The sequence below is a fragment of the Camelus ferus genome, chromosome 8 (genome assembly GCF_009834535.1).
Source record: "Camelus ferus isolate YT-003-E chromosome 8, BCGSAC_Cfer_1.0, whole genome shotgun sequence".
Classification (NCBI taxonomy): Eukaryota; Metazoa; Chordata; class Mammalia; order Artiodactyla; family Camelidae; genus Camelus; species Camelus ferus.
Window position 1 is genome coordinate 22,588,694 of NC_045703.1, and position 25,632 is coordinate 22,614,325.

Genomic DNA, 25,632 nt, shown 5'->3' on the forward strand with positions numbered 1-25,632 from the left:
GTGAGCGGCTGCTGAGTTTCTTTGGCAAGTTGGATACATAGAGTGTAAAAGTGAAAGGACGGACTGTTCACTAGGGAGGGGCGTATTCCCTGATTTTCATCCCAACTCCGCCTTCCTGCAGGGAGGAGAGATATTTGTCCTTACTTAGTCTGGATCGGAAGTGTCACGGTGTCGGTGCGTGACGGGTACTTCTCATCTACAAGGCTGATTTTATTGAAGTAAGGGCATAAGCAAAAGGTTACATTTGGACACTGGAGGTTCCTGCCTTTTCCCAACTTTGCCTCCAGGCCACTTGTCACCCCAAAATGTGTGACTCCATATCCACCCAGAGGTTCCTGCTTTTCTTTCTCTGCCAGGGACCCCTGTTGTTTACATGATGTAGTGATTCCTGGATCCTTTTTGCTCAATTCCTGCCATTTGGCCTGCGTCCCCCTTTTTCTGCTCGTATCTAGCTATCTGCCTGCTCCAACCAGCTCAGGGACTAACTCTAACCAGCAGTGAAAATGGAAGGAAAAGAAATGCTTCCCGAGTAGCCAGGGACTTCTCAAATGCTTTCTTCAGTAATTAATTCCACAGTCCAATGGATTAATCTTTAATATTAGTAATCTTATTTGACTCTGACACCTACCCTGGCCTCATTTTTCAGACGGTAGGTGGTGGGCCCCACTTGAGGGGTGTGATTGCTTTGTTGAGCCTTCCCTCTGCAGAGCACCCCCACGCTGGGATCGAGGGGCTGCAGAGGGTGGCGAGCCCTGCCTGCTAGCCCAGACACGCTGCATTTTCCAGGAGAGCCGAGAGGGAACAGCGGGGGTTTGATGCCCCAGCACAGTACTGGGTAGTTGTATGTTTTGTGGAAGTCATCCAGGCCTGAATTATTACCATTTATTAGTCATCAAAATGGCAGCAGACATTCTGCACCTCTCATTTCTCTCTCCCAACTAAGTTGCTAGACCAGTTAATTCAGGGTTTTTAAAAGGTGTGGTTTCTCCATGCAGGGTCACCCCTGCCCATTCTGGGCCAGAGCCGATTTTCCTCCCAAGAGTTCTCAGACCTCCCAGAAGGACTCAAGGAAAAACCTGACCAATTTAGGGTAGTTACAGTGTCACCTCAATGCTTTAGCTGAGGTTTCGCTCAAGTTCAAATTAAATGAAAACTAAGCCCAGTGCCCCAAATCCAGATTTGAACCAAAATCCCTTTCTTAGAAAACAGATTTCCCTTTGGATTCATAGACTCATTTCTTTTCTAGGAATTCACGTGGTGTACGATCTTTCCCGAAAACCCGGGGACAGAGTGGTCAAGTTGGATGTCCTCTGCACCCAGTGTCGTGTGCCCAGTTATGAGCCGCTCAGGATGGATGAGGTGTATAAGGTGATCCTGACGAGCTTCCTCGCCAACGGTGGAGATGGGTTCCAGATGATAAAAGACGAAGCATTAAAACACGACTCTGGTAAGCACAAGCGTCCCTTCCCCTCCCTGTCCCAAAGGTACTCAAGACTAAACTGGTCCCAGGAGGGAGCTCCGCCCGATGCTGGGAGGGCAAAGCCAGAAACCACATCCACCCTGATTCCTTCCATCTTTGTTTTTGGGAAACAGGCGTGCAACCTGGGGGAATATTGCCCTGCCCCTCCCCAGCTCACGTACCTCTCCACCTAAGCCCAGGGAAAAAACATTTTTTTACATAAAAAGTGTTTTAAAACTCTTAAGTACATATAAATAGCTATTTAAATTGTGAAGTTTAAACGACTGTTGCATTTATAGGAAAACCTTACCTCTAGCACTTTAGGTTGTACGTGATAAACCATATTAAATCATCTAACCTTTTTTTAAAAATTTCTTAATTGAAGTACAGTCAGTTACAGTGTGTCAATTTCTGGTGTACAGCACGTTAGAGTCATATATATACATATATTCATTTTCATATTCTTTTTCATTAAAAGTTACTACAAGACACTGAATATAGTTTCCTGTGCTATACAGAAGAAATTTTTTATCTATTTTTATATATAGTAGTTAATATTTGCAAACCACAAACTCCCAATTTACCCCTTCCATCACACCCCCATTTCCCCTAGTAAACATAATATTGTTTACTGAGTCTCAGTGTCTATTTGTTTTATAGATGAGTTCATTAGTGTCTTCTCTTTATTTATTTTAGATTCCACATATGAGTGATATCATATGGTATCTTTCTTTCTCTTTCTGGCTTACTTCATGTAGAATGACAGTCTCCAGGTCCATCCATGTTGCTGCAGATGGCATTATTTTATTCTTTTTTATCACTGAGTAGTACTCCATTGTATAAATATACCACAACTTCTTTATCCAGTCATCTGTCAGTGGACATTTAGGTTGTTTCCATCTCTTGCCTATTGTATATAGTGCAGATGTGAACACTGGGGTGCATGTATCTTTTTGAATTAGAGTTCCCAGGAGTGGGATTGCTGGATCATATGTTAAGTCTACTGTCAGTGTTTTGAGGAATCCATACTGTTTTCCGTAATGGCTGCATTTAATGTTGGCCATTCTGACTGGTGTGAGGTGATACCTCATTGTAGTTTTGATTTATATTTCTCTGATAATTAGTGATATTGAACATTTTTTCATGTGCCTATTGGCCATTTGTATGTCTTCATTAGAGAATTGCTTGCTTAGTCTTCTACCCATTTTTGGATTGGGTTGTTTGGTTTTTTGTTATTAAGTTGTATAAGCTATTTATATATTCTGGAAATTAAACCTTTGTCAGTCACATTATTTACAAATATATTCTCCCATTCCATAGGTTGTCATTTTGTTTTGCTTATGGTTTCCTTTGCTGTGCAGAAGCTTATAAGTTTAAGTAGGTCCCACTTATTTTTGCTTTTATTTCTGTTCCCTGGGTAGACTGTCCTGGGAGAGCAATCCTGATTTATGTCAGAGAATGTTTTGCCATTGTTTTCTTCTAGGAGGTTAATCGTGTCTTGTCTTATATTTAAGTCTTTAAGCCATTTTGAGTTTATTTTTGTATATGGTGTGAAGGAGTGTTCTAACTTCATTGATTTACATGCAGCTGACTAGTTTTCCCAACATCACTTGCTGAAGAGACTGTCTTTTCTCCATTGTATATTCATGCCTTCTTGGTCAAAGATTAATTGACCGTAAGTCTGTGGATTTATTTCTGGGCTCTCTGCTCTGTTCCATTGATCCATATGTCTGTTTTTGTGCCAATACCACGCTGTTTTGATTACTGTAGCTCTGTAGTATTGTCTGAAGTCTAGGAGGGTTATTCCTGCAGCTTCATTCTTTTTCTTTAGTATTGCTTTGGCAATTCTAGGTCTTTTGTGATTCCATATAAATTTAGAATTATTTGTTCCAGTTCTGTGAAAAATGTCTTGGGTAACTAGATAGGGATCATATTGAATCTGTAAATTGCCTTGGGTAGTATGGCCATTTTAACAGTATTGATTCTTCCAATCCAAGAGCATGGGATATCTTTCCATTTCTTTAACTCATCTTTAATTTCCTTAATGTTTTGTAGTTCTCCACATATAAGTCTTTGACCTCCTTAGTCAGATGTTTTCCTAAGTATTTTATTGTTCTCGAGCAATTTTAAAAGGGATTGTTTCTTTACTTTCTTTTCCTGGTATTTCATTGTTAGTATAAAGAAATGCAACTGATTTCTGTACATTAATCTTGTATCCTGCTACCTTGCCGAATTCTTTCATCAGCTATAGTATTTTTCGAGTGGAGCTTTTAGGGTTTTCTATATATAGTATAATGTCATCCGCATGTAGTGAGAATTTTACCTCTTGTCATCCAATTTGGATTCCTTTTATTTCTATTTCTCGCCTGATTACTGTGGCTATGACTTCCAGTACTGTGTTGGATAGATATGGTGAGTGGGCATCCTTGTTTTGTTCCAGATTTTAGTGGGAAGGCATTCAACTTTTCACCATTGAATATTATGCTGGCTGTGGGTTTGTCATAAATAGTTTTTATTATGTTGAACTATGTTCCCTCTATACCCTCTTTGCTAAGAGTTTTTATCATAAATGGATGTTGAATTTTACCAAATGCTTTTTCTGCATCTATTGAGATGATCATGTGATTTTTGTCCTTTCTTCTGTGTATGTGGTATATATCTCATTGATTGATTTGTGTATGTTGAACCATCCTTATGTCCCTGGTATGAATCCAACTTGATCATGGTGTATGATCTTTATATGCTGTTGGATTCTGTTTGCTAACATTTTGTTAAAGACTTTTGCATCAATGTTCATCAACGATATGGGACTATAATTTTCTGTTTTGGTAGCGTCTTTGTCTGATTTTGGTATCAGAGTGATGGTGGCTTCATAGAATGGGCTTGGGGGTACTCCCTCCTTTTCAGTCTTCTGGAAGAGTTTGAGAAGGAGTGGTGTGAGTTCTTTGTATGGTAGAATTCCCCAGTGAGGCCATCTGGTCCTGGACTTTAGTTTGCAGAGAGGTTTGTTATTGCTGATTCTATTTCACTTCTAGTGATCGGTCTGTTCAAATGATCTATTTCTTTTTGATTCAGTCTTGGACTGTGTATTTCTAAAAACTTGTTCATTTCTTCTCAGTTTTCCAATTTTTTGCCACATAGTTGTCCACAGTATTCTCTCATGGTTTTTGTTTGTTTGTTTGTTTTTTTGTATTTCTGTAGTGTTGGTTGTAATTTCTCCATTTACCTTTCTTATTTTATTTGTGTCCTCTCTTTTCTTGATGAGCCTGGCCAAAGGTTTGTCAATTTTGTTTACTCTTTCAAAAAACCAGCTCTTGGTTTGATTGATTTTTTTCTGTTTTTTTTTTTTAATCTCTCTTTTATTTATCTCCTCCCTGATCTTTATTACTTCTTTCCTTCTGCTGACTTTAGGTTTTGTTTGCTCTTCTTCTTCTAACACTTTTAGGTGGTAGGTTAGGTTGTTTATTTGAGATTGTTCTTCTTTTCTGAGGAAGGCCTGTATCACTATGAACTTCCCTCTTAGGACTGCTTTTGCTGCATCCTGCAGATTTTGTGTGGTTGTCTTTTCATTGTCATTTGTCTCAAAGTATTTTTTAATGTCTTCTTTGATTTCATCATTGACCCATTGGTTTTTCAGTAGTTCAGGTGTACAACATGATTTGGTATTTGTATCACTGTAAAATGATCACCACCAAAAGTCCAGTTAACACCTGTCACCTTACATGGTTACAAAAAATTTTTTTCTTTCTTATAATGAGGTTTTTTCAGATCTATTCTTGTAGCAACTTTCAAATATACAATACTGTATTATTAACTATATTCACTATGCTGTATGTTATATTACATCCCAAGAACCCATTTATTTTATAACTGGAAGTTTGTAAAACCTTTTGACCCCCTTTACCCCATTTTGAACCCTCACGTCACCCTACCCCTGCCTCTGGCAACCACCAATTTGTTCTCTGTATCTTAGCTTGGTTTTATTGTTGTTTACGTCTATGTGAGATCGTGTGGTGTTTTTCTGTTTGAATTATTTCACTTAGCATAATGCCCTCAAGGTTCCATCCATGTTGTTGCAAATGGCAAGTCCATTCTTTTTTATGGCTTAGTAGTATTCCATTGTGTGTAGAATCTTCTTTATTCATCCATTGATGGACATCTGTTTCCTTATCTTGGCTATTGTAAATAATGCTGCAGTGAACATGTGATGCATATATCTTTTTGAATTAGTATTTTCATTTTCTTTAGATATGTTAATTCTAGTTTTAATTTCTTCAGGAGCCTCCATGCTTTCTTCCATAGTGACTGCACCAATTTACATTCCCATCATCAATGGGTTCCCTTTTCTCTTCATCCTCACTGACACTTGATATTTCTTGTCTTCTTGCTAACAGTCATCTGTTGTGATTTTGATATGCATTTCCCTGATAATTAGTGATATTATGCATCTTTTCATGTGCCTGTTGGCATCTGTATGTCTTCTTTAGAAAAATGTTCAGATCCTCTGCCCATTTTTTAATCTGATTTTTTTTTGACTATTGAATTGTATGAGTCCTTTATATATTTTAGATATTAAATCCTTATCAGATATATGATTTGTAGAATGGTATTTTTTTAAGTAAAATTCATGGGGAATTAGTATTTGTCAGTTCTCCTTCCTTTGGGATTTGAAGCCTCCTTTGTCTCACAAGCACTTATGTGAAAATGATTCCTGAACAGGCAAGGAAAAAAAAGAAGCTAATTTTACATCTTAACTGATTCTCTGATCCTCAGCCTACTTCCCTAATGTCTTTGCTCCAGTGTGGTTCAGCAGCAGTGATGTCAGCAACCTTTCTTGAGTCATCTCCAAGCTGAGACAACTCTTTTCCCCTGCAATTATCCAATATTGGACAATGGGCACATTTCACACTTGAAACATGAAAAAGCAATCAGATTCTTTGCACTTACGATCACCATTGTTCTTGTCTTCTGTGACACTTTATCTCTGCTTGTGAAAGGAATATTTTCCTTCTTATAATTACAAAGGACTTTAGAATAATACATTCGTTTTCCTCCTTACTATTAATTATTATTTTTTCTGTAGGTAAAATAATATACGTGTTTTTCTAGGTGACCAAGACATCAGCGTGGTTTCTGGATACATCTTAAAAATGAGAGTAGTTTATCCAGCAGTTGAAGGTCGGATCCAGTTTTCTGCAGGAATTCATTGCCATGGAAGTTTTTCTCTAATATTTCTTTTAGTTCTGGCAATGATCATTGTTTTATACCAGTAGCCTCCTTGCCATCAATGGAACTGCATTTTTTCTCAAGTGAGGCTCCAGTCTGCCTTTTAGGAACTGGTTTTATGATGACGAAGACCATCCTTGCAGTCTCCCAGAAGCTGAGCTTAGAGGGTTGTAAATGAAGACATTGACATCAAAACTCAGGATCAGCAACGTAGTGAATACACAGGAAAAAAAAAGAAAATGGACCCTATGAGGAGAATGCCAACCATCTTTAGTTTACGTATGTAAATTTTAATAAAATTTTATTAACAATTTTAAACCATGCACATTTTTTTCTATATATCCATTCTAATCCAACAAACAATGTATGCTTACATAGAACTTTATCATTTATGTGGGCGTTTTCAGCACATTATCTTATTTGATGCCCGTAACTTTCTTTGCAAGACAGGTATTGTTCTTCTCATTTGACAGATGAGGAAACGGAAGCTCAGAAACAGTTGACTTGTTCAAAGCCATACAGCTAAAAGGGACTGGTCCCAGACCTGCACCTAGTCCTTCTGACCTCAGTCCAGCGCCCTTTCAACTATATGCAGGAAATGTTCAGGATGACACTAATGGTCTCCTGGCTTTGTAACTATCAGTAGTCCCAAACTCATGGGTGACAAGCCTCTGCTGTACTCCTAGTCTCTATTTGTTTCCTTTTTAGCTCGGGCTGTTGTAGCAAGTTTAACAGACATGGGTGACATTCTCTCTTGCACCACCCATGTGCCTTTGATGAGTCAGAGGACAAATGGTGCAGAGGACTAATGGGAGAAGCCAGAAGCTGCAAAAGGCAGTCAAGGGGCAGGGAGAAAGGGCGGGAGAAGCAGGACACCCAGGACCAACCTACAGTACATCTGATTTGTTAAACAGATGCTTGCTAAGGAGCAGCAGCAGAGTGCCTGGCATGGGCTTCTGTCAGTTCTCCCTGTGTTCCTTCCTCCCTCCTTCCTAAGGTGAAGGTGTCATGAGAAGGGGTAATTTTAAACCTGCACCTGTCTCTCCCCAGCAAGATGCCAGTGCTGTACTTAGTCCAGACACACACGCTGACTCCACCCCCTCCCCCAGTTATGGAAAATCCAGAGGGGAGACAAGGTTGAGTTTTTTCTTAGTGGTATACGTAACTGTGAAATCAGCTCTGTCTCCAAATCTGAACAATCAGTCATGCTAAGTCATCCTCAAGATAAGAGGACTCTTGCCTGAGAGTGGGCCCCTCTCGGTGCTCAGGAAATACCCAGACTGATCCAATAAATGATCTATGTACAAAGAACAAATACCTGTGGGACCATGTGAGCCTGCCCATCACTGTGTGAGTGATTCAACAAATAATGGGAGCCTCACCCTAAAAAATAGCGAGCAAACAGCAGCTAAAGGTTTGAAGAGGGGGTAAGTTTGTTTTTTAATGTTTACAAATATTATGTACCCTTGATACAAAATATACTTTTAAATTTCACAGCCTCTTTATGAAGGATGTTGCAGTAAAATAATGCCCTAGGTTCTATGCATATACAGACTGGCTGTCAATCAACAAATGTCAATAAGACTGTAAGAAGCAAATGTCAGTAAGACTGCATTTGGGGTATATGTTTTTATGCTTGGCCAGTAAAATAGGGTAAATCCTATTGAAGGACAAATTTTTAGAGAACATTTCTGTAAGTTTTCTAAATATGTGTGCATGTATTGTGCAGTGGTTTACAACATGACCTAAAAACAGTTGGCAATTTTAAGTTCCAAACAATAAAATTGAAAATATGCTCTTTCTCTTTGGTAGTTATTTCTTCTCTCAAGCAAATGCCTACAACCCAAGACAATGACTGAAGGGAAACTCGTTGACAGTTTATCACTGGCATTCTAAGCCCCTTGCCATCTGGTTACCCTCCATATCCCCCTTCTCACCCAAAAACTGAGACTAAAACTGCATGCAAGTTTTAGGTAGGAAAGAACAGTAAACAAAGGATATTTGAAGTAAGGCTACTAAATTTTATGGCTTTTATGTATAGAATCTGTTTTGAAGCCAATAATCATTTCCTAAAAATAAAAGTGTTCAAGTTATACAGTGTTAGGGATTTTCATTAATTTATCTGAACTGGCTGTGCATCTAAGACTCTTCCTCAGTTAATGCTGATGAAGCAACAGCCCACACTTTGATCAATCAGACACATTAAATCCACTTGGTGGCAGCGCTGCCTTCAGCAGTTTACAACACAGAGTAAGGCCCCTCAGGGAGTACGTGGCCCCATGGATGTATGGCTTGGCTTGCTAAAATCAGTACCATTCCCACATTTACCTTCCTGGGGCTGTTGTAACAGAGTGCTACAAACTGGGTGACTTTAACAGCAGAAACTCATCATTTCACAGTTCAGGGGGCTAGAAGTCTGAGATCAAGTCGGCAGGACTGGTTCCTTCTGAGGGCCAGGAGGGAGAATCTGTTCCAGGCCTCCTCCTAGCTCTGGTAGCCTCAGACATTCCTTACTTCGTAGGTGGTATTCTCCTCATATTTTTACATCCTTTTCCCTCTGACTTGTCTGTCTCTGGGTCCAGATTTCTCCTTTTTATAAAGACACAGTCATACTGGATCAGGCCCACCCTAATGACTTCATTTGAATCATCTGTAAAATCCCAAATAAAGTCACATTCACAGGTACTGGGGGTTGGGACTCAAGTTCTGCCACAGGACGTCAACATCCTTTTTAGGGGACACAATTCAACCCGTAACAGTCCCCCGAATGACCTACATAATCAGCCGGGACAGCCCTGAGGCAACCTTACAAATGAAAGGTTATAAATGATGTTACTATTGTACTAGTAAAATAGGATACATCTTAGAAACTGATCTGGTTCAACTGCAGCAAATCAAAAGGGACAGTTTTCCTAACTAGTGCTGTCCAAAGGAGGCACTTCACACTTCTGAAACAAGCTAGATCTCATCTCTCTAGTAAGTAGTGCTGAGCTCTCTAGGAACCATTTTTAAATGAAATACTTCATGAAAACTTTACAAAAAAGTCTGTAAGCAGAGACATACTGGAAGGATGTGAGCTAGTTCCCAGAATCATCCAGAGGCATGGAGAGCCAGGCCTAGAAAATGCGGAGCAAGCAAGGAACGTGAGGCATGGCTAAAATCCTGCCACAGGAACGGCCTTCATACACCGCCCTGGTGCTGCTGCGTTCGCCTCCACCACAGCTACACCCGCGAGGGCTTCTGACTGTCCCGCAGCCCCCAGGCGGATGGGAGCAAGTAACAAGCGGAGCCTGGTTCAGGCCTAAATTGTTCTTCATAAAGATAAAAGAAGGCCGAGTGGGGATTTAACTCCAGCGCTTGGCTTCCATAGTGTACATCAATGCACTGTCCCCAATTACCTTGGAATTCCTCCAAATAAAGATGTTCCAATTCTGGAACATCGAAAATGAGAAATGAATACTCCCAAGAATTTTCTAGTACAACAAATATGAAATGATGTTAAAAAGAAAAACACTACCTTCTGTGTCCGTCTTGAAAACTATACCGAGTTCTTCCTCTCCAACAATGTACATTCACATGTGATATCTAGATTTTTATGAAAGGCAAGAAGATGCTAGAAGTAAATAACACCACAGGGTTGGGGTTTGTTTTGGTAATTTAATCATTAAATAATCTGTGAGCATATCAGTAATGAAGTCAGACACTAAGATATGTTGGTATTAGTTTATAAAGAAAAATAAATATAGTTAATCAAATTTGAGCTCAAAATTTTTAATTTGATGTTGATTGCTTTTCAGACCTATACAGATAAAGTAAGGAAATCCATACATTTAAAAAACATCAAATTAACAAGACACAGTGAAATAAAAAAGCTATTTTTGACTGGATTTAACAGTCTTCTAGGGGCCATCGGCCTCAGGTTAAAGATTTCACCTCATATATCTAGCACTGTTGAAAAAGAGTACTGGATACATAAAAGAGAACACATTCTGACCTGCAAGACTTACTTGTTTGTTCATTCATTCAGTCAGTCAGTCATTTTATTCTAGTGTTGACCAAATCTGAAACTACAACTTGTGTATGTATCATTACACAGTCTGCAAAGAACAGTGGCAAATTAGACTTCTGTTCATATTTCTACTATAAAATCTAATGGTTTTTAGTAAGTCAATAAATGAAAATTTAAGTGCTTTCAACCATTTCTCAGACTCTTCTGATATCTGTAACTAAATGATTATATTTATAATACAAACTTACAATGTCCTTCATAAATTTCAAAGTGTCTTCCATCTATTTAATTTCATAGTACCACCCCAACCAGAAACAATGATAGTTATTTCTATAAACACATTTCCAGGTGTGAAGCTCATGCACTAGAGGACACACATAAAGATGGATAGAAAGGAATGTTCAAAGTAAAATATTTGAAATACACCAGAGGGATCCAAAGTGACCACTTTTGGAAATAAGAGCTCCTTTTATGGGGTAACACTGACAAGAACATGAAGACTAGCGACACATCTAAGTTTGAATTCCAATTTCACCACTCTCTGGCTTCAATATCCTCACCTATAAAATAGGAATAATACCAACTCACAGTTACTGTGACGGACAATGAAATGTGGTATAAAATGCCTGACCAACAGACTACATCTAGTTCCTTTCCCTTTTATAATGTGAACGACTAATTTTGTATGTGTAAATTTTCACACATCACATTTTCTTTAAATAGAGCTCACCCACTGCTATGGATTTAAATATGTCCTCCTAAAATTCGTATGTTGAAACCCTAAACCCTAATACGACTATATTTGGAGATGAGGCCTTTATGAGGTAACTAAAAACGAGGTTCTAAGGCCTAATCCAATAGCTTATGGCCTTATACGAAGAAGAAGACAGAGAAATATCTCCTTCCCTCTTTCTTTCCTTGCCTGCACAAAGAGGTCATGTGGGCACACGGTGAAAAAAGACAGCCTTCTACAAGCAAAGGGAAGAGGTCTCAGAATGCAACTACCTTGCAGGCATCTTGATCTTGGACTTAGCAGTCTCCAGAACTGTGAGAAACAAATTTCTGTTAAGTCACCCCATCTATGGTATTTTATTATGGCAGCCATGGCTGACTGATACACTCATAACTCTTTTCTCATCTAAATAAATAAAATACCAAAAATTATAGGAAAGTAGGTGAGGATGGCATAAAAAGGGCTATAAAATATTTTATTTTTCCAGGTCACCATGACATTTTAAATAATATTCAAAATGCTATGGATTTAAATGTAAAAAGTTAGACTGATTGATTTGCCACCTGTCCCTGAGAAATCAGTAAAATGTTTAAGGCTTTGTATTAAAGCACTGATTCACGGAAACGCATACATATTCTAGAATTTTTAAGCAATTAAAAAGATAAATAGAACTACTGACAAAACCTTCACAAAAATTTATAATACCTAACGACTATTTTTTAAAACCTTGGGAAAAAAATAAGTGAATGGTATCATTAAATGGGTTAGTTTTCCAAATTATATTTAGAGATCCTGCATTATCAGTGCCTGCTACATGGCTGAAACTCAGTAAATATACTCTGAATGAACACTGCAGCCAATATCCAAACACAAAATGGCCAATCTTGACAGACAAATGTGTTTCAAGGACAAAAGCACAGCAGGGGAAGGAATTATAAGTAGAGTTCTAAACACTGAAACTTCAAAGATAATCATTTAAGTTAACTTTCCTAAACGAATACACTTAATTCATATTTTTCTTTTGGAGAGACAATGTAAACCAAAAATCTACTTGACTAAATTTTTATATAAGCTTTGGAATATAGTTACATACATTCAGTGAAATGTAGCTGCAACCACACAACCACAAATATCTTTAAGTACTGTTTTCACACCCAAAACAGCTATATATAACCTGTCAATCATCCAGCAAGAGTAAGGAGAAATCCTTGTTTGTTATGAAAAACTCATAAAGAATGTCTTCCTTACAGACACACAGTTCACTATGTAGAAAAATGAAAAGGGGTAGGGAGGGAATCTACTAAAATGTATTAACTCTAAGAAAGCAAAGCAGATCTTACTTCTGTTTCTCCACATGAGACATAATTGTTTTCAAAGTGATACAATACAAAGGTTATCTGTCTTATCTATTTGCCCCAAGGAGACTATGAATTATCTCTTTAAAAAACACCAATAACAAGCGATGTATGTCTAATAAAATTTGGATAACAGAAGCAAAATGAAAGGCTATGAGACCCAATCACCTTTAATCATTATTATTAAGTCTGTTAGTCTTTATTAAAACAAAACAAAACAAAAATCCAGAATTTCAGACACTGAATTACATGATATATACAAAATATACAAAAGTAAAAGAAAAAAACAGTGCATGTCTACTACCCTAGCACAACAGAAATTTCAACTGATTATTCAAACCCAAATCCAAATGTTTTTTATAACCAGGACGTCACAGAGGTAACTTCCTTTTGTACCTAAAGTAAAAATAAATCTATTTAATAGAAGATTAAAAAAAAAAAAACAAAACTAGAGTTCATTTGTGAATTGCTTAACAGTTCCAGTGTATTAAAATTCTAACCTAAGACATATATATAACCTAAGATATATATATATATATATATATATATATATATATATATATATATCTTAAAAACCCACAGGAAATCAGCTGGCATAAGTCTCAGAGAACTGAAGCTTTCTTGATACTGATTCCCATGTAAGTTGAATACAAAATGTCCATAACCGCCACCCTGTTCCAGTATAATTTAATATTGCTATAACTTGAAAACTTGTATTTAAATCTAGTTTCCTCAAACTGACATTTCATTGCTGTATCACAACCTTGAAGAGCAGTTATTTCATCTGACCAAAGGGATTAGTCAAAAAATAAAAACAGTAAAAAGCAATGCTCAAAACTCAAAATCCTCAAGATTCAATACAGTAATACTACTACCATCCTCCAATTCCAATTCATTTTGTGCTCCTGGGTTAATATAAACTCAACTGCTTCAAAAATACTCAAATCTGACTTACACAGCGTTCAGTGTTGCAGGTAACAGCCTGCAGAGCTCGGCCCTTTCTACTGCTAGGATGTAAACCCACACCTCCCCCAGGAAGACTCCGCAGGGTTTAACGTCCCTCTCTGCTTGTAATTAGGGAGGGAGGAAATCAAGGGAGGATTAAGTTCCTATCTCCCAAAATCCACTGTGTTTGAGCATGTTGAACTAAAATATATACATAAAGAGCGATTTGTTAAGGTTGTTCACTTTTAAAATGATCAGAAACACAAGTATTTCCTTAATTTTTGTGTCCCTAATTTAAATAAACATCAGTATACCATTAAAAACATAAAGAATAAAAAAACTGCTGCTTTTCAGTTACCTTATTGAGCTCTGGAAACAGTTCTTGTATCACAATGTCCAATAAAACGTAAGTCAGCTAAAGCACCAAAAAAAAAAAATTATTTTTTAAGGCATTAAGGACAAAAAACCCCCATAGAAATGATAAACACAAAATTCAGGACTATGGTTATCTCTAAAGGAGAAGGCAGAGAATGAAACTGACAATATAAAATGAGCACAAAATTAGCTTCAGTAGTATTCATAATGTTCTATTCTTAAGGTGAGTGTTAGATACATCTGTGTCCACCTGGAGACATTTTATTATTGTGCCTCATAATTCATGTTGTGTTAAATATTTTATGTGTAATAACAGTTTTAAGGAAACAAGCAGGGTACAAAACTGTAACTATATTAAGATCTCAACACAATATGTACAGAGTATGAACAGTAAAATGTTAACTGTGGTTATTCTACGTAATCTGAATGATGGAATTCTTGTTTAGACTATTACTTTATTTCATGAGTTTTCAGTATATGCCAAATTTCCTACAATGAATATATATTTATTTTTAACCAAAACAATTCATATTGTAAAGGGGAAAAAAGGTAATCAGCAAAAAGAGTTAACAAATAAAACACACTTTTTTCTACCGAATGTTTGAATTACATTGCCTTGATTTAGTAAAGCATCACTTCATAGTGGAATAACATACCAGACACCCTACTGTGTCATTCAACAAACCCAGCCAACACTAGTCCACCTGCTTTAATGAATTTTACCTGCTTGTTGAGAACCGGCTGCTGTAAACCATCAAACAGAAGTCTGATGCTTTCATACTTGGCTTCTTCACCAATACATTTGACTATCAGATCTAAACAAGAAAGACACATGTGAAACAATTTTATATTATAAAGTGACTCATTACTGACTGAATCATAAAGCAAAATCTTTACCCCATTTCCCTGGTTTTATGCAAAAACTATAAATCAGCATTTCCTAAACCAATTGTTTCGCAAGAGGCTCTTGGAAAAACAGGGTTCTGTTGTCAAGCTGACAAATGCAGCATCGTGTATCCTTTTGGAGATTCACAATGCACGAAGCAAACCACACTGCAGGCCCTGGGGACTATTGCAGTAAAGAAATCGGTTTATACTATTAAGGGATAAAAGACAGTTGGGAAATAATACATATTTTATTATTCATTCAAGGAAAACAAAATAAAAACCTATAAAACAAATTTCTTCTATATAGCACAGGGAACTATATTCAGTATCTTGTAATAACTCTGAATGAAAAAGAATAAGAAAATGAATATATGTATACATATGCATGACTGGCACATTATGCTGTACACCAGAAATTGACACATTGTAACTGACTACACTGCAATTAAAAAAAAGGAAACTCTAAAATTATGTATGTACATTTGTACACATATGTATAGAAATGTATAAAAACTGTCTGTGAGGATTAACACCAAACTGGAGCACAGGGCTCCTTCTGCACAGTGGGGACAGGATGGTGTCTACATTTTGCTCTATTTATTTTCATAATGTTCAGGTATCTTAATATTTTTAAAAGTCTAATTTTATGGTGAACATAGACTCTCTTCAGTGAATATGACCAGTTTATTTCTGTACTTTTTGCATGATTACTAATTATAAACCATCTTACAGAACAATCTTTGGGGGAAATGTTTAAATACTAATTTAGGGTCCCAAAAGTTCCAATTCATGTTTGACTGTTATGAATCATTCCTGTTACCACAGAGAATCAGTCCTTATTAAAATCTCTGCTGGATATTCTCCTCTAAGCAGGAAAAGAAAAGTATTCTTAAGTAAACAAGGTGCTCAAATACTTGTCTTTCCCCCCCACTCCCAATCATAATGAAACTCTTAATGCTGTTCATGGAAAATTCTCATTTTATGTTTGCTTATATGAGGCAAGTCTAACCCTAAGAGTTTAATTTGTAATAAGCATAGTAGATTCTTGATATTTTCAAGATATGTGGCCTAATGTGCATCTGTGTGAATCCTCCAGTTCACCAATACTGCATAGAATTTCCCAATTAATATGCATGAAGCGTAATGGACAAAAATAAGTGATCCTTTCAGATCCTTCAGGGGTCGCTAAGGAAGAAACGAGGAGAGGACAACAGAAAGGCATGTTAAGCTTCCTCACTAGTTACTTCTTTCTAAATGGAAGTCTTGAAGCAGATGTGATTCAAATTCATGCCTGAGCAAAATAACAAATTATTACATTCACTGGCTTTCCACGTGATTCTGAATATCAAAACTAAGACTGTTAAAACCTTCCATGAATGCTGAAGGCCACTATAGTACAAAACAGGACAGAAATGACTTCATTGTATACCTACAGAAGATTTACTCAAAAACAGCTTCTGTTCCCTTTCACATTCAGACCAGGGATTTAACTTAACTGTCTTCATGCAGAGCAGCAGGACCATTCTGAGACTCACTTTTCAATGATGAGACTTCTCTAAGGTATCAAGGAATTCTCCAAAGCCCTCTTCCATTCTTACTCTGTATTTTCTCCCTTGGCATACCGACCCACTCACATGACTCCCATCTCTCTACCCGACACCATCACTCCTCTAGTTTCCAAACCTAGATATCTAATTGCTTACTAGACATGTCCTCCCACAGTGTATAGACTCTTCACATGCAAAATGTCCCAAGCTGAGCATCCTCTACTTTGACCCCTCGATGTTTTTTCCTCATAGCTCCCATCTCAGTAAGAGATTGCTATCATTCATTTACTTAGTGGTCCAAGCCTACTTCCTTCACAGCAGAAGTGATCACCCTCCTCCTTTGAGATACTGTGTAACTTGAACATGCCTGTGTTGTCAAAGGTATGTTTTGTCTGCATGTCTGTCTTCCTGCCAGACTGAGCTACCCAAGTACTATTTTTATATCCCTTGCACTCTACATAGTGCCTGGCACATAGAAGGTGCTCAATAAACTTGAAATGAATGACTGAATTATGATCTTCTACACACCAGTGGAGCTCTTCTCATGGTGAAGTGAGCAGCGGGACTCCAACGGTCCCACAAACACATCACTTTAATCATTCTGATTCTGAGCTACTGTTGAATCTAACTATCGTGTGAGTAGAAACAGTCTTGTCTTAAAGTTCTCAGTGCAAACACCATAAAAACCAAATTTTATTAACTAATGAGTTAATTTTAATTAGTTCTTATATAACTATTTCTAAGATTAAAAACTCACAGTAAAAATTAGCCTCAATAATTATACATTGTGACCTCAAAGGAATACTAATCTATATTAAACAACTTTTTAAATATTACACCTGGAATGTAATTCATCATTTCTTCAAAAGTCTGTTTTGCTCGTTTTTGCTTATCTTGGAGAGAGCGAGGTTCAGTGTTTTCACAGAATACAGCATCTAAAAAGAGACAAAAAGAAACATCTGCTGGAATTTACACCTATTATATGCAAGGTATTTCCTCGTGATAGAAAAACTAATAAACCAAAGAAAAACAAAACTTCTCACTCTTTCAGATCCAATTCAAATCATTTAGAGAACACAAAACATGAAAGAAACATGAGAAAATACAAACCTCTAAGAAGTGTTATGAGTGAGACCAAACGGTGCTCCTGAAACAGCTGTTCTAGTTTACAATGAAGATAATAGTCGGTGTACATTTCCAGGGTGTTTTTAAAGAGGATTCGAGTTCCCATTAAGAGATGATGAAGCCAGTCAGGAACTTGGAAAACCACCCTTCCTGGGAAGGATCACATGGAACACTTTGTTAAGGTAAAAAGATATCTGAATATTTTCCAATACAAAAAGCACAAATGGTCAATATTTAATTTGTAAACACTAGTAATTTCAATATGTTCAAGACCAATTATATATATATTGAATTCTTAGAAAAGTATCTTCAATTAAAAAAATTTACAATGGGGCGATACTCAAGAGCATTCATCTGCATCACAGAAGAAATACAACACATAAATGAAACATGTTTGAACAGTAACCATGTAGCTCTTACCTACATACATCAGGTAATCATAGACTCCTTCTACAGTCATCATCTCCATAAAGTAATTCTGATTTTGCTTTCTTTCTGTATTCTCAGCACGGTTTGCATTATTCTTAAACAGATCATTAAAAAGCTAAAGGAAAAGATGAAATAGTAAAAAAGATATAGTTTACTATACCTGCTGATAATAATTACTAAAGGTAAGGTGATACAGAGCAAAGGCATTGAAACTTTTTCCAGTCAAAACAGAGTATCAGATAGGTTAAGATCTGCCTCCAAGATTCCACATTTATACCCAAAACTGAATGAAAAAATACAAGATTTTGGGGGGAGGAGTCAAAATATTATATAAAAGTCTAATCATTTTAGACACAACAGACAATTATTACCCATAAAGAACCCCTTTGATTTTTTACACCAAAAGGAGGAAATGAACATGTAAAGATATAGAAAGCATTAACAATAGCTAACTTTAAATCTAACATGATTTAAAAATTATCACTATTCAATCGAAGGATGTTCAGAGATGAACATTAAGCTTTAAGTAGTTTATTTGGACAGTAACAGTCAAAGCCCACAAAGGCCTAGTATGTGAAAAAAATAAGATATGAAGAATTACAGCAAAAATGAAAAAATGCAACTAAATCTCAGCTCTACTTATCCTAAAAACACATAAAAAAGAGACTATTATCATTAGTAATAATTAAATAGCAGAAATTAAGGAACTAAAAATAACTGATAGAAAAGATCAACAAAATCAGATGATAAAATGGACAAAACCTTCACAAGACTGATTAAAAAAGAAAAAAAGAAGACAAACAATGTCAGGAATAAAAGGGACATAATTACAGATGTCTGAGAAAACGAAGAGGACAACTTCAGGCCAAAAATGTTTCAAATTTAGGTAAGCGGGAGAATTTGTTAAAAAATACAACTTATCAAAATCTGACTCATGAAATAATAAGCCTGAAGAATACTGAAATTAAATTGGTTGTTAAAAAAATCTACCTACAAACAAAACTTGAGGCCTAGATGGCTTTACCAAGATAACACTTACTTAAAGAACTAGTAATTCCAATTATAACTCTACCAGCAAATTGAAAAAGGTTAATATAACCCTAATACAAAAACCTGACAAAAACAGAATGAGAAAGAAAAATGACAGGCTAAATGCACCCATAAACATGGATGTAAATTTCTTTAACCTCATGAAGGGTATCTACCAAAAAAGCTACGCTGTACTACTTAATGATGAAACACTGCAATCATTTGCCCTGTGTAACAGGTCCCAGCCATGAATGAAACAAAACTGCCATCATTTGCAGATAAGTGTGTAAACCTAAAAGAATTAATAGATATGTTACTAAAATTAATATAAGTCTAGCCAGATTATTGAATTAAAAATCAATACACAAAAATCAACTGGATTTCTGTTTACCAACAATAAACTTACAAAGTGAAAAAAATTAAATGTACCCTTAATAATAATTTTTAAAAATGAAGTTTTTTGGGAGGTGAGGAGGGCTGCTCTTTGAGCTCACATCGTTCCCCTTGCTGGGTACTTCTCTGGCACAAAACTAATCTTCTTGCAGATAGGGAATTTATCTTTTTATTCCTAGTGCCTAGCCCTCAACAGCAGGCACATAATAAACTGCAGGGTTTAACGAATGGATGAAATATTTTATAAGCCATTAAAGTTAGATAATACCATCAAATAAACAAATACATTATAGCAACTAATTCCTTGATTACTGGAAGTTGATCTGCAATCTAAGAAAACTTTTAAAAAATCCCCCAAAATACAGAAATGGTAGAAGCTTGCAAATACAATTTCCAAAGAAACATTTACTCTCTTATAGCAAATAACCAAGGAACTACCGATTTCCATATAGGAAAATATAAAGTCCCACCCATTTCATAAACACAGGATTCTCCTTATAATGGAAAAGTCATCTCAAGTAGCTATATCAACTTCAAACTTAATAGCTCTTTGAGGCAGTGTATAGTACCTTCTTATTGTTTTCTGAAGTAGGGCTGAGAATGGTCAGTTCTGGTTTACTTGGTTTAGGCTTTGGAGATTCACAAGAATTAATGAAATTCATGATGAAAGGTTCCAAATGCTGACCTTTCTGTGGAGATGATGGTATAAAAATCAAAAATCAAGACTATGATTTTCAGTATCATACAACTCATTAAAATTTACTGATATTTTAAAAAGCTTATAACTATCATTTTATAGAATGCACATAAATCAGTTATTCACCTCTTTCATTAGTTTTCCAGGAACAGATTTTATAATTTTCCCTGCAATTAAAAGTAAAATATTAATTTTATAAAGGCATAATATACTGCATAATTGCTCATATGAATACTTCACTGGGTAACTTTAAACACTGAACAGCCAAGTAAAAAGCAAAATGATACAAATATTTATAATTGACCATTTCACATTTAACAAAAATTTACAACAAATATGGCATTCTTAACTATTTATAGATACAACATTTGGGATACTTTAAAATAATCGAGTGGCGTGGGAGGTAGGGCAAGGGTCGGAACAAGCCAAATGTTGATAACTGCTGAAGGGGTAAGGAGTTCATTATACAAACTTCTCTACGTTTGTGTATATTTGAAATACTCCATAAGAAATGTCTGCAAAAGATTTTAAGCAATAGTGAGTATATAAAGATATCAAAAACTATGCAAAAGTTAGTCCAAAAACAGTCCTAAAAATTGCTAAACATGTAAATTGGCTATTTGAATAGTTGATATCCTGAATTTCAGATTAAGAATACACATTCTAATCCTGTTTGCCAGAATTTTTTCTTGATCTTATCTCCAGTTTCCCTTATTATAAAATATTAAACGTCATAAGATTTTCTCAAGCAGTTAGAAGTGACTACAAAAATTAGTCAAAATTGATAAATGTAACTTAAACTTCTTTCAGCTCATTTAGAAAAAGCAGCAATTTTGCTATTGTTAATGGCAACAGCAAAAAACAATGAAAAATTTAAAAAGAGGTTGTTTTATAACATGCACACCTCCAAACCCCTCACCAGGCTATTTCTCTTTTGGTACCCCCCCATAAACTACTCCTGCCTTAGAATTTCCCAGGTTCCTTAAATTACAGTGTTTCATCCTATGCTTCTCTCTTCTACATGCTCTTCCTGAGCCAAATTATTTCCTCAGTCTGATTTTCTGATTTCAAATAGCATTCAAATCTCTATTTCATGCCTGTCTCCTGGTCTCTCCTCCTTATAAAATTTCTTGAACTGGATTCTATAAACTCAACAAGTTCAGAACTATGCTAAATGTATTCCCTATCTCAGCAAGTGACAGCATTCATCCAGTTGTTTACATAGAAACCTGGATCATCTTTGATCATTTCTTCTCCTTCAGTGAAACCTAGTCAGTAACCAGGTTTACCCAATTCTATACCCTAAACATTACATATAACCAAATAAAAAATGTTCTCACATTTTCCCCAGATAGGAAGATCCCCTACCAAACACACACCAAATATTTCAGCTCAACTATATGTATTTATTTGGAGAGATACGGATAAAAGCCAAATGCCCACTTACAATATTTAATCCATTCATTTAAGTTCTATATATACTTAAGATTACATTATATAAAATAGACTTAGAAATACTGCTTTTCTTTCATTATTATCTCTAACAATTTTATTCAAATTTTTCAGACTTACCTTATCGCTTAGTCGGTATTGAACTTTATATAAAAGGAATCATGCTGTATATATAATTTTGTGTCTTGCTTCTTTAATTCAACATTATATTTTTAAGATTATCAACACCTGTTCCAAGCATGATACAGGTATTCATTGCCATACGTATACATTTTGTGAATCTACTACAATTTATCTGCCTACCCCATTGCTGACAAACATTTGTATTATTTCCAATTTTGGCTATTATAAACAATGCTGCTATGAACATTCCTAAACATGAATACAAGATTCTCTCAAGTGTACATCTCAGAGAAGAACTGCTGGGTCATTCAGTTATACATACAAGTGGTTTTCCAATTTATATTCCCACTAACAGTGTATAAAAAGTCCTTCAGAGTTTGATATATTGCTTCATTATATAAACTATTTTTCTAAATTAATCTGAAAATACTACTTCCTTTCTTTTCAGTTCATCCTACTCTACATGATTCTTTAAATTGACTTACCAAGATTTACGTCTGGTAGTATCTTATCAAGAAATTGTGTTTCCCCACCATTGGGGGAGAGAAAATCTGCCAGAAGTTGACTGTTACTCAATTCTGGATGCTGCAGAAGTTTCTTGATGAACAAAAATAGAAAAAAAAAAAAAAAAAGGAAAAAACAGTTTTCAAAATATAGAAGGGTGATGAAAACTACATTAAAATGATTTTTTAACCAAGAAAACGAATTTAAATCCTCAAAAGCTATTTTATATTCAGAATAATAACAAAGCACATCTATAGAAAGAATAGCATCACATAATAGGTAAGACCCCTGTAGTCAGACACGAATGGGTTTGAATTCTGGCTTGTCCATTCGCTAGCTAGGTGTCCCTAGAAAAGTTCCTATACTGCCTAAGAGTCGGTTTCCTCATGTGCAGAATGAAGATAACACTACCCACTTAAAGCGTTGTTAGATAAGGCATTGAGCACAGTACCTGACACACAGGAAGGAAGATTCAAGATTAGCTATATTACTTCTCAGTTTCTCGACTACAGAACAAGTGTTACAATATCACACAACTTTCTTGATAATTAAAGGAAACTGGTATAAAGGGTTTTGCAGAGAACCAAACATGGAAATACGAAACAACTTGGAGACTCTATTGTCTGTCCTTGCAACACTATTTTCTAACAAGATAAACTGATGTTTTAAAGCCAAATTTAACCCAGTCTTACCTAATAATGTTTTGTAACTATTTCATAGTTACAAAGCTCTACGAGCAGAAATCTATATAAATGAAATACCAGTACTGCAACTTTTAATTCCATATTACCAGAAAATATTTCTTCTAGAATGAGGTTCTCTAATTCTTAGAAAGAATTAGTCAGTTCAAATAATGGGTTAATGATATCAACAAAGACACGGTTTTTGCATATGCTGTGTTCAAATACTCTTGCAGTAGTTCATAGTTATTTCATATTTCAATTTTCATACCACCAAAAACTTATACAAAAAATGTTTTCTGGGTTGAAATATTCATTAGTTCAAATACAGAAAATAAAATGTAAATATTCCTTTATACTGTTAAATATTTTTAACTTAAAAGTACTTACTGTTGGCTAAAAAACATAGAAATTTAACTGAATTAACACTTAAAACTATAAAATTCCATGCCCAAATAAAGGAGTTTTTTTTTTTTTGTAATAAAACAAATGAAAGTATCCACTCTTTGGCCTTATTCACTTTATTAAAGAAAAAAGACATTAATTTTAGAGAAGTTTCAAGTAAGTAACTTTTAAGCAGACTATACCAACAATAGAAATATATCAATTACACTGTTTACAAAACAAAATGTACACACATTGAGAAAAACAGTATTTAATTTAAAGTGATGAATGGTAGAGAGTAAGAAAATGCCAAGAAATTGGAAAAACATCTACAATTGCAGAAAGAAAAAAAAAAAGAATTAAGAAATAAAACAGGAGGGAAATTTCCAGAGTTCAGAAAATGCAAAACACAAAATAACAAAAACCACCCAGTATTCTTAGGATGCATTTAATCTTTTACACCAAAAGTTTTTCTTTCCTTCTAACTTTCCACACCAGAAGTTTTACACTAAGCCCAACACAAGACTTTTTTCCCTCCAAGAAAATACCTGGTATTTCACTGGTCATCATTGTTTTTTAAAAGCACACTCTTGACAATGATCCATTTCCACATGGGAAAAAAATTTTTTTAATAAAAGAATTCTAGAAATCCACACTGACAGGTATTTCTAAGGCAAAGCACATATGTATGTACAAGAGAAAAAGGGAAAATTAGAGGACGTTTTAAATTATGTTGCTGCTATACCTGGAGATATTCCTGAAACTCTTCTCTCTTAGACTTTAAGAATTCATAATTTTTGGGGCCAATAATTCTCTTGGAAGGAAGCTGGGCATCAGGAAATGTGCCTGAAATTAATATATATGAAAGTTATTACTATGATCTGTTACTATTTTAAAAACCTAATTTATGATTTACTATGGCAAATTCAGATTCACAATGCTGCCTTGTAGATGTGACATTATCCTTTAAATAATCTTGACAAAATTCAGAGACAGAAGTTCAGAACAAAGAACTTGAGTCTACTGATAACCAAAAGATCACTGCTTTTAGCTGACACAGATTTATTTAGCCTTCTATACTAGTAAAAACAAAAAGCTTCAAAAAATTATCATGAGATTATTTTGAAATTGGTGGGATTCTATTATACAAAATCTTACTAAAGAAATACCTACTGGGGTGGAGGGGAGGCAATATTGCTCAGAGGTAGAGCACATACTTAGTTTGCATGAGGTCCAGGGTTCAACCCCCAGTGCCTCCATTTAAAAAAAGAAAAAGAAAGAAAGAAAGAAATACCTACTCTATCATCATAGGAAAAAGGAAGTATCTTGCCAATGCTATGTAAGCTTAAAAGCAAAATTTTAAAACCATGAACATTTTTTTCTCAGATAGTGCTGACTTTGGAAATTTTAGTGCCAAAAAGGAAAAGTACTGTTGGGAGTCCAACCAATACTGGTTGATCCAGGATTTTAAATTATGGAGATAAATGATCTTCTCTCAACTAAACCAAAAGGAAAAGTCTCAGAGAAAGACCAAGACAAGGATGGCATTGTACCAGACTGGCAAAAGGCAAAGAGAAAACTATTTAAAGGCAAATACAAACTCAAAATCCGGGCAAAAAAGTATGCAGTGGGACCTTGTATTTTTGTCTTCTAATAATCTCCTTATTGTGGGTTTTGTTCTTATAGCAGGGTGAAGAAGTCTCCATGCCCTTCTCAATTCAGAAGAAACCTGAATTTGGCTCAGGGGACACTCCATATGGCTTTTTTAAAATAAAAAGATTCAGAACACACAATTCAAACTTAACAATCTATATACAAAATGACTGGAAATATTTCATGACTATATGTCTAATATTAATTAAAATAAATGTATAGATAAGAGAGACTGAGAAGGGAGAGAAAGAACTGAAAAGAAAAAATGTTCTCCTTTTATAATTGATCTACCCTTAAAAGAAACATACAACTACAAGGTGTTTTCTCCATAACTAAATCTAACAAAATATTTGCCATGTTGCATAGCAAACATGTTTACTTCAGATGATGGCAAAAGAACACAGCAACTCTGAAATATCTGGTTTAAATTCTCCGCCACATTAAGATAAACAAAAATTAAATTGGAAAGAGAATCTTTCTAAAATATACTTAAAGGATAGCTATATTTTAAATTTTTAATATCATTATTATTTAAAAAGTAATAAATTTGCATTGTAAAAACTTGAAAAAATAAATAAGCTAAAATAAGATAAAAACAGTACATTTCTGTCATCAATAGTAGTGTA

General features: G+C 35.4%; 2 protein-coding genes across 8 annotated transcripts in view; one reads left to right on the forward strand and one right to left on the reverse strand.

The window, feature by feature from the left end:
* NT5E (5'-nucleotidase ecto) overlaps positions 1-8,487 on the forward strand; it is a 48,702-nt gene extending 40,215 nt beyond the window's left edge. Inside the window, exons 8-9 of the mRNA XM_032484557.1 lie at positions 1,247-1,447; positions 6,569-8,487. Coding sequence (XP_032340448.1) covers positions 1,247-1,447; positions 6,569-6,732 — 365 coding nt within the window. The 3' untranslated portion in view covers positions 6,733-8,487. The remainder of the gene's footprint in view (positions 1-1,246; positions 1,448-6,568) is intronic.
* Positions 1-25,632, reverse strand: part of SNX14 (sorting nexin 14) — an 87,320-nt gene that overhangs the window by 15,886 nt on the left and 45,802 nt on the right. For 4 of the 7 annotated variants that reach the window (XM_032484550.1, XM_032484549.1, XM_032484552.1 and 1 more), the window contains 10 exons: positions 24,099-24,199; positions 22,271-22,382; positions 20,337-20,377; positions 20,083-20,202; positions 18,083-18,206; positions 17,648-17,812; positions 17,377-17,472; positions 14,826-14,917; positions 14,086-14,142; positions 12,947-13,178 (listed from right to left, as the gene is read on the reverse strand). In XM_032484550.1, coding sequence (XP_032340441.1) covers positions 13,140-13,178; positions 14,086-14,142; positions 14,826-14,917; positions 17,377-17,472; positions 17,648-17,812; positions 18,083-18,206; positions 20,083-20,202; positions 20,337-20,377; positions 22,271-22,382; positions 24,099-24,199 — 947 coding nt within the window. In that variant the 3' untranslated portion in view covers positions 12,947-13,139. Of the gene's footprint in view, positions 1-12,946; positions 13,179-14,085; positions 14,143-14,825; positions 14,918-17,376; positions 17,473-17,647; positions 17,813-18,082; positions 18,207-20,082; positions 20,203-20,336; positions 20,378-22,270; positions 22,383-24,098; positions 24,200-25,632 lie in introns of those variants that run through there. The other 3 variants (XM_032484547.1, XM_032484546.1, XM_032484548.1) reach the window with 1 other exon arrangement.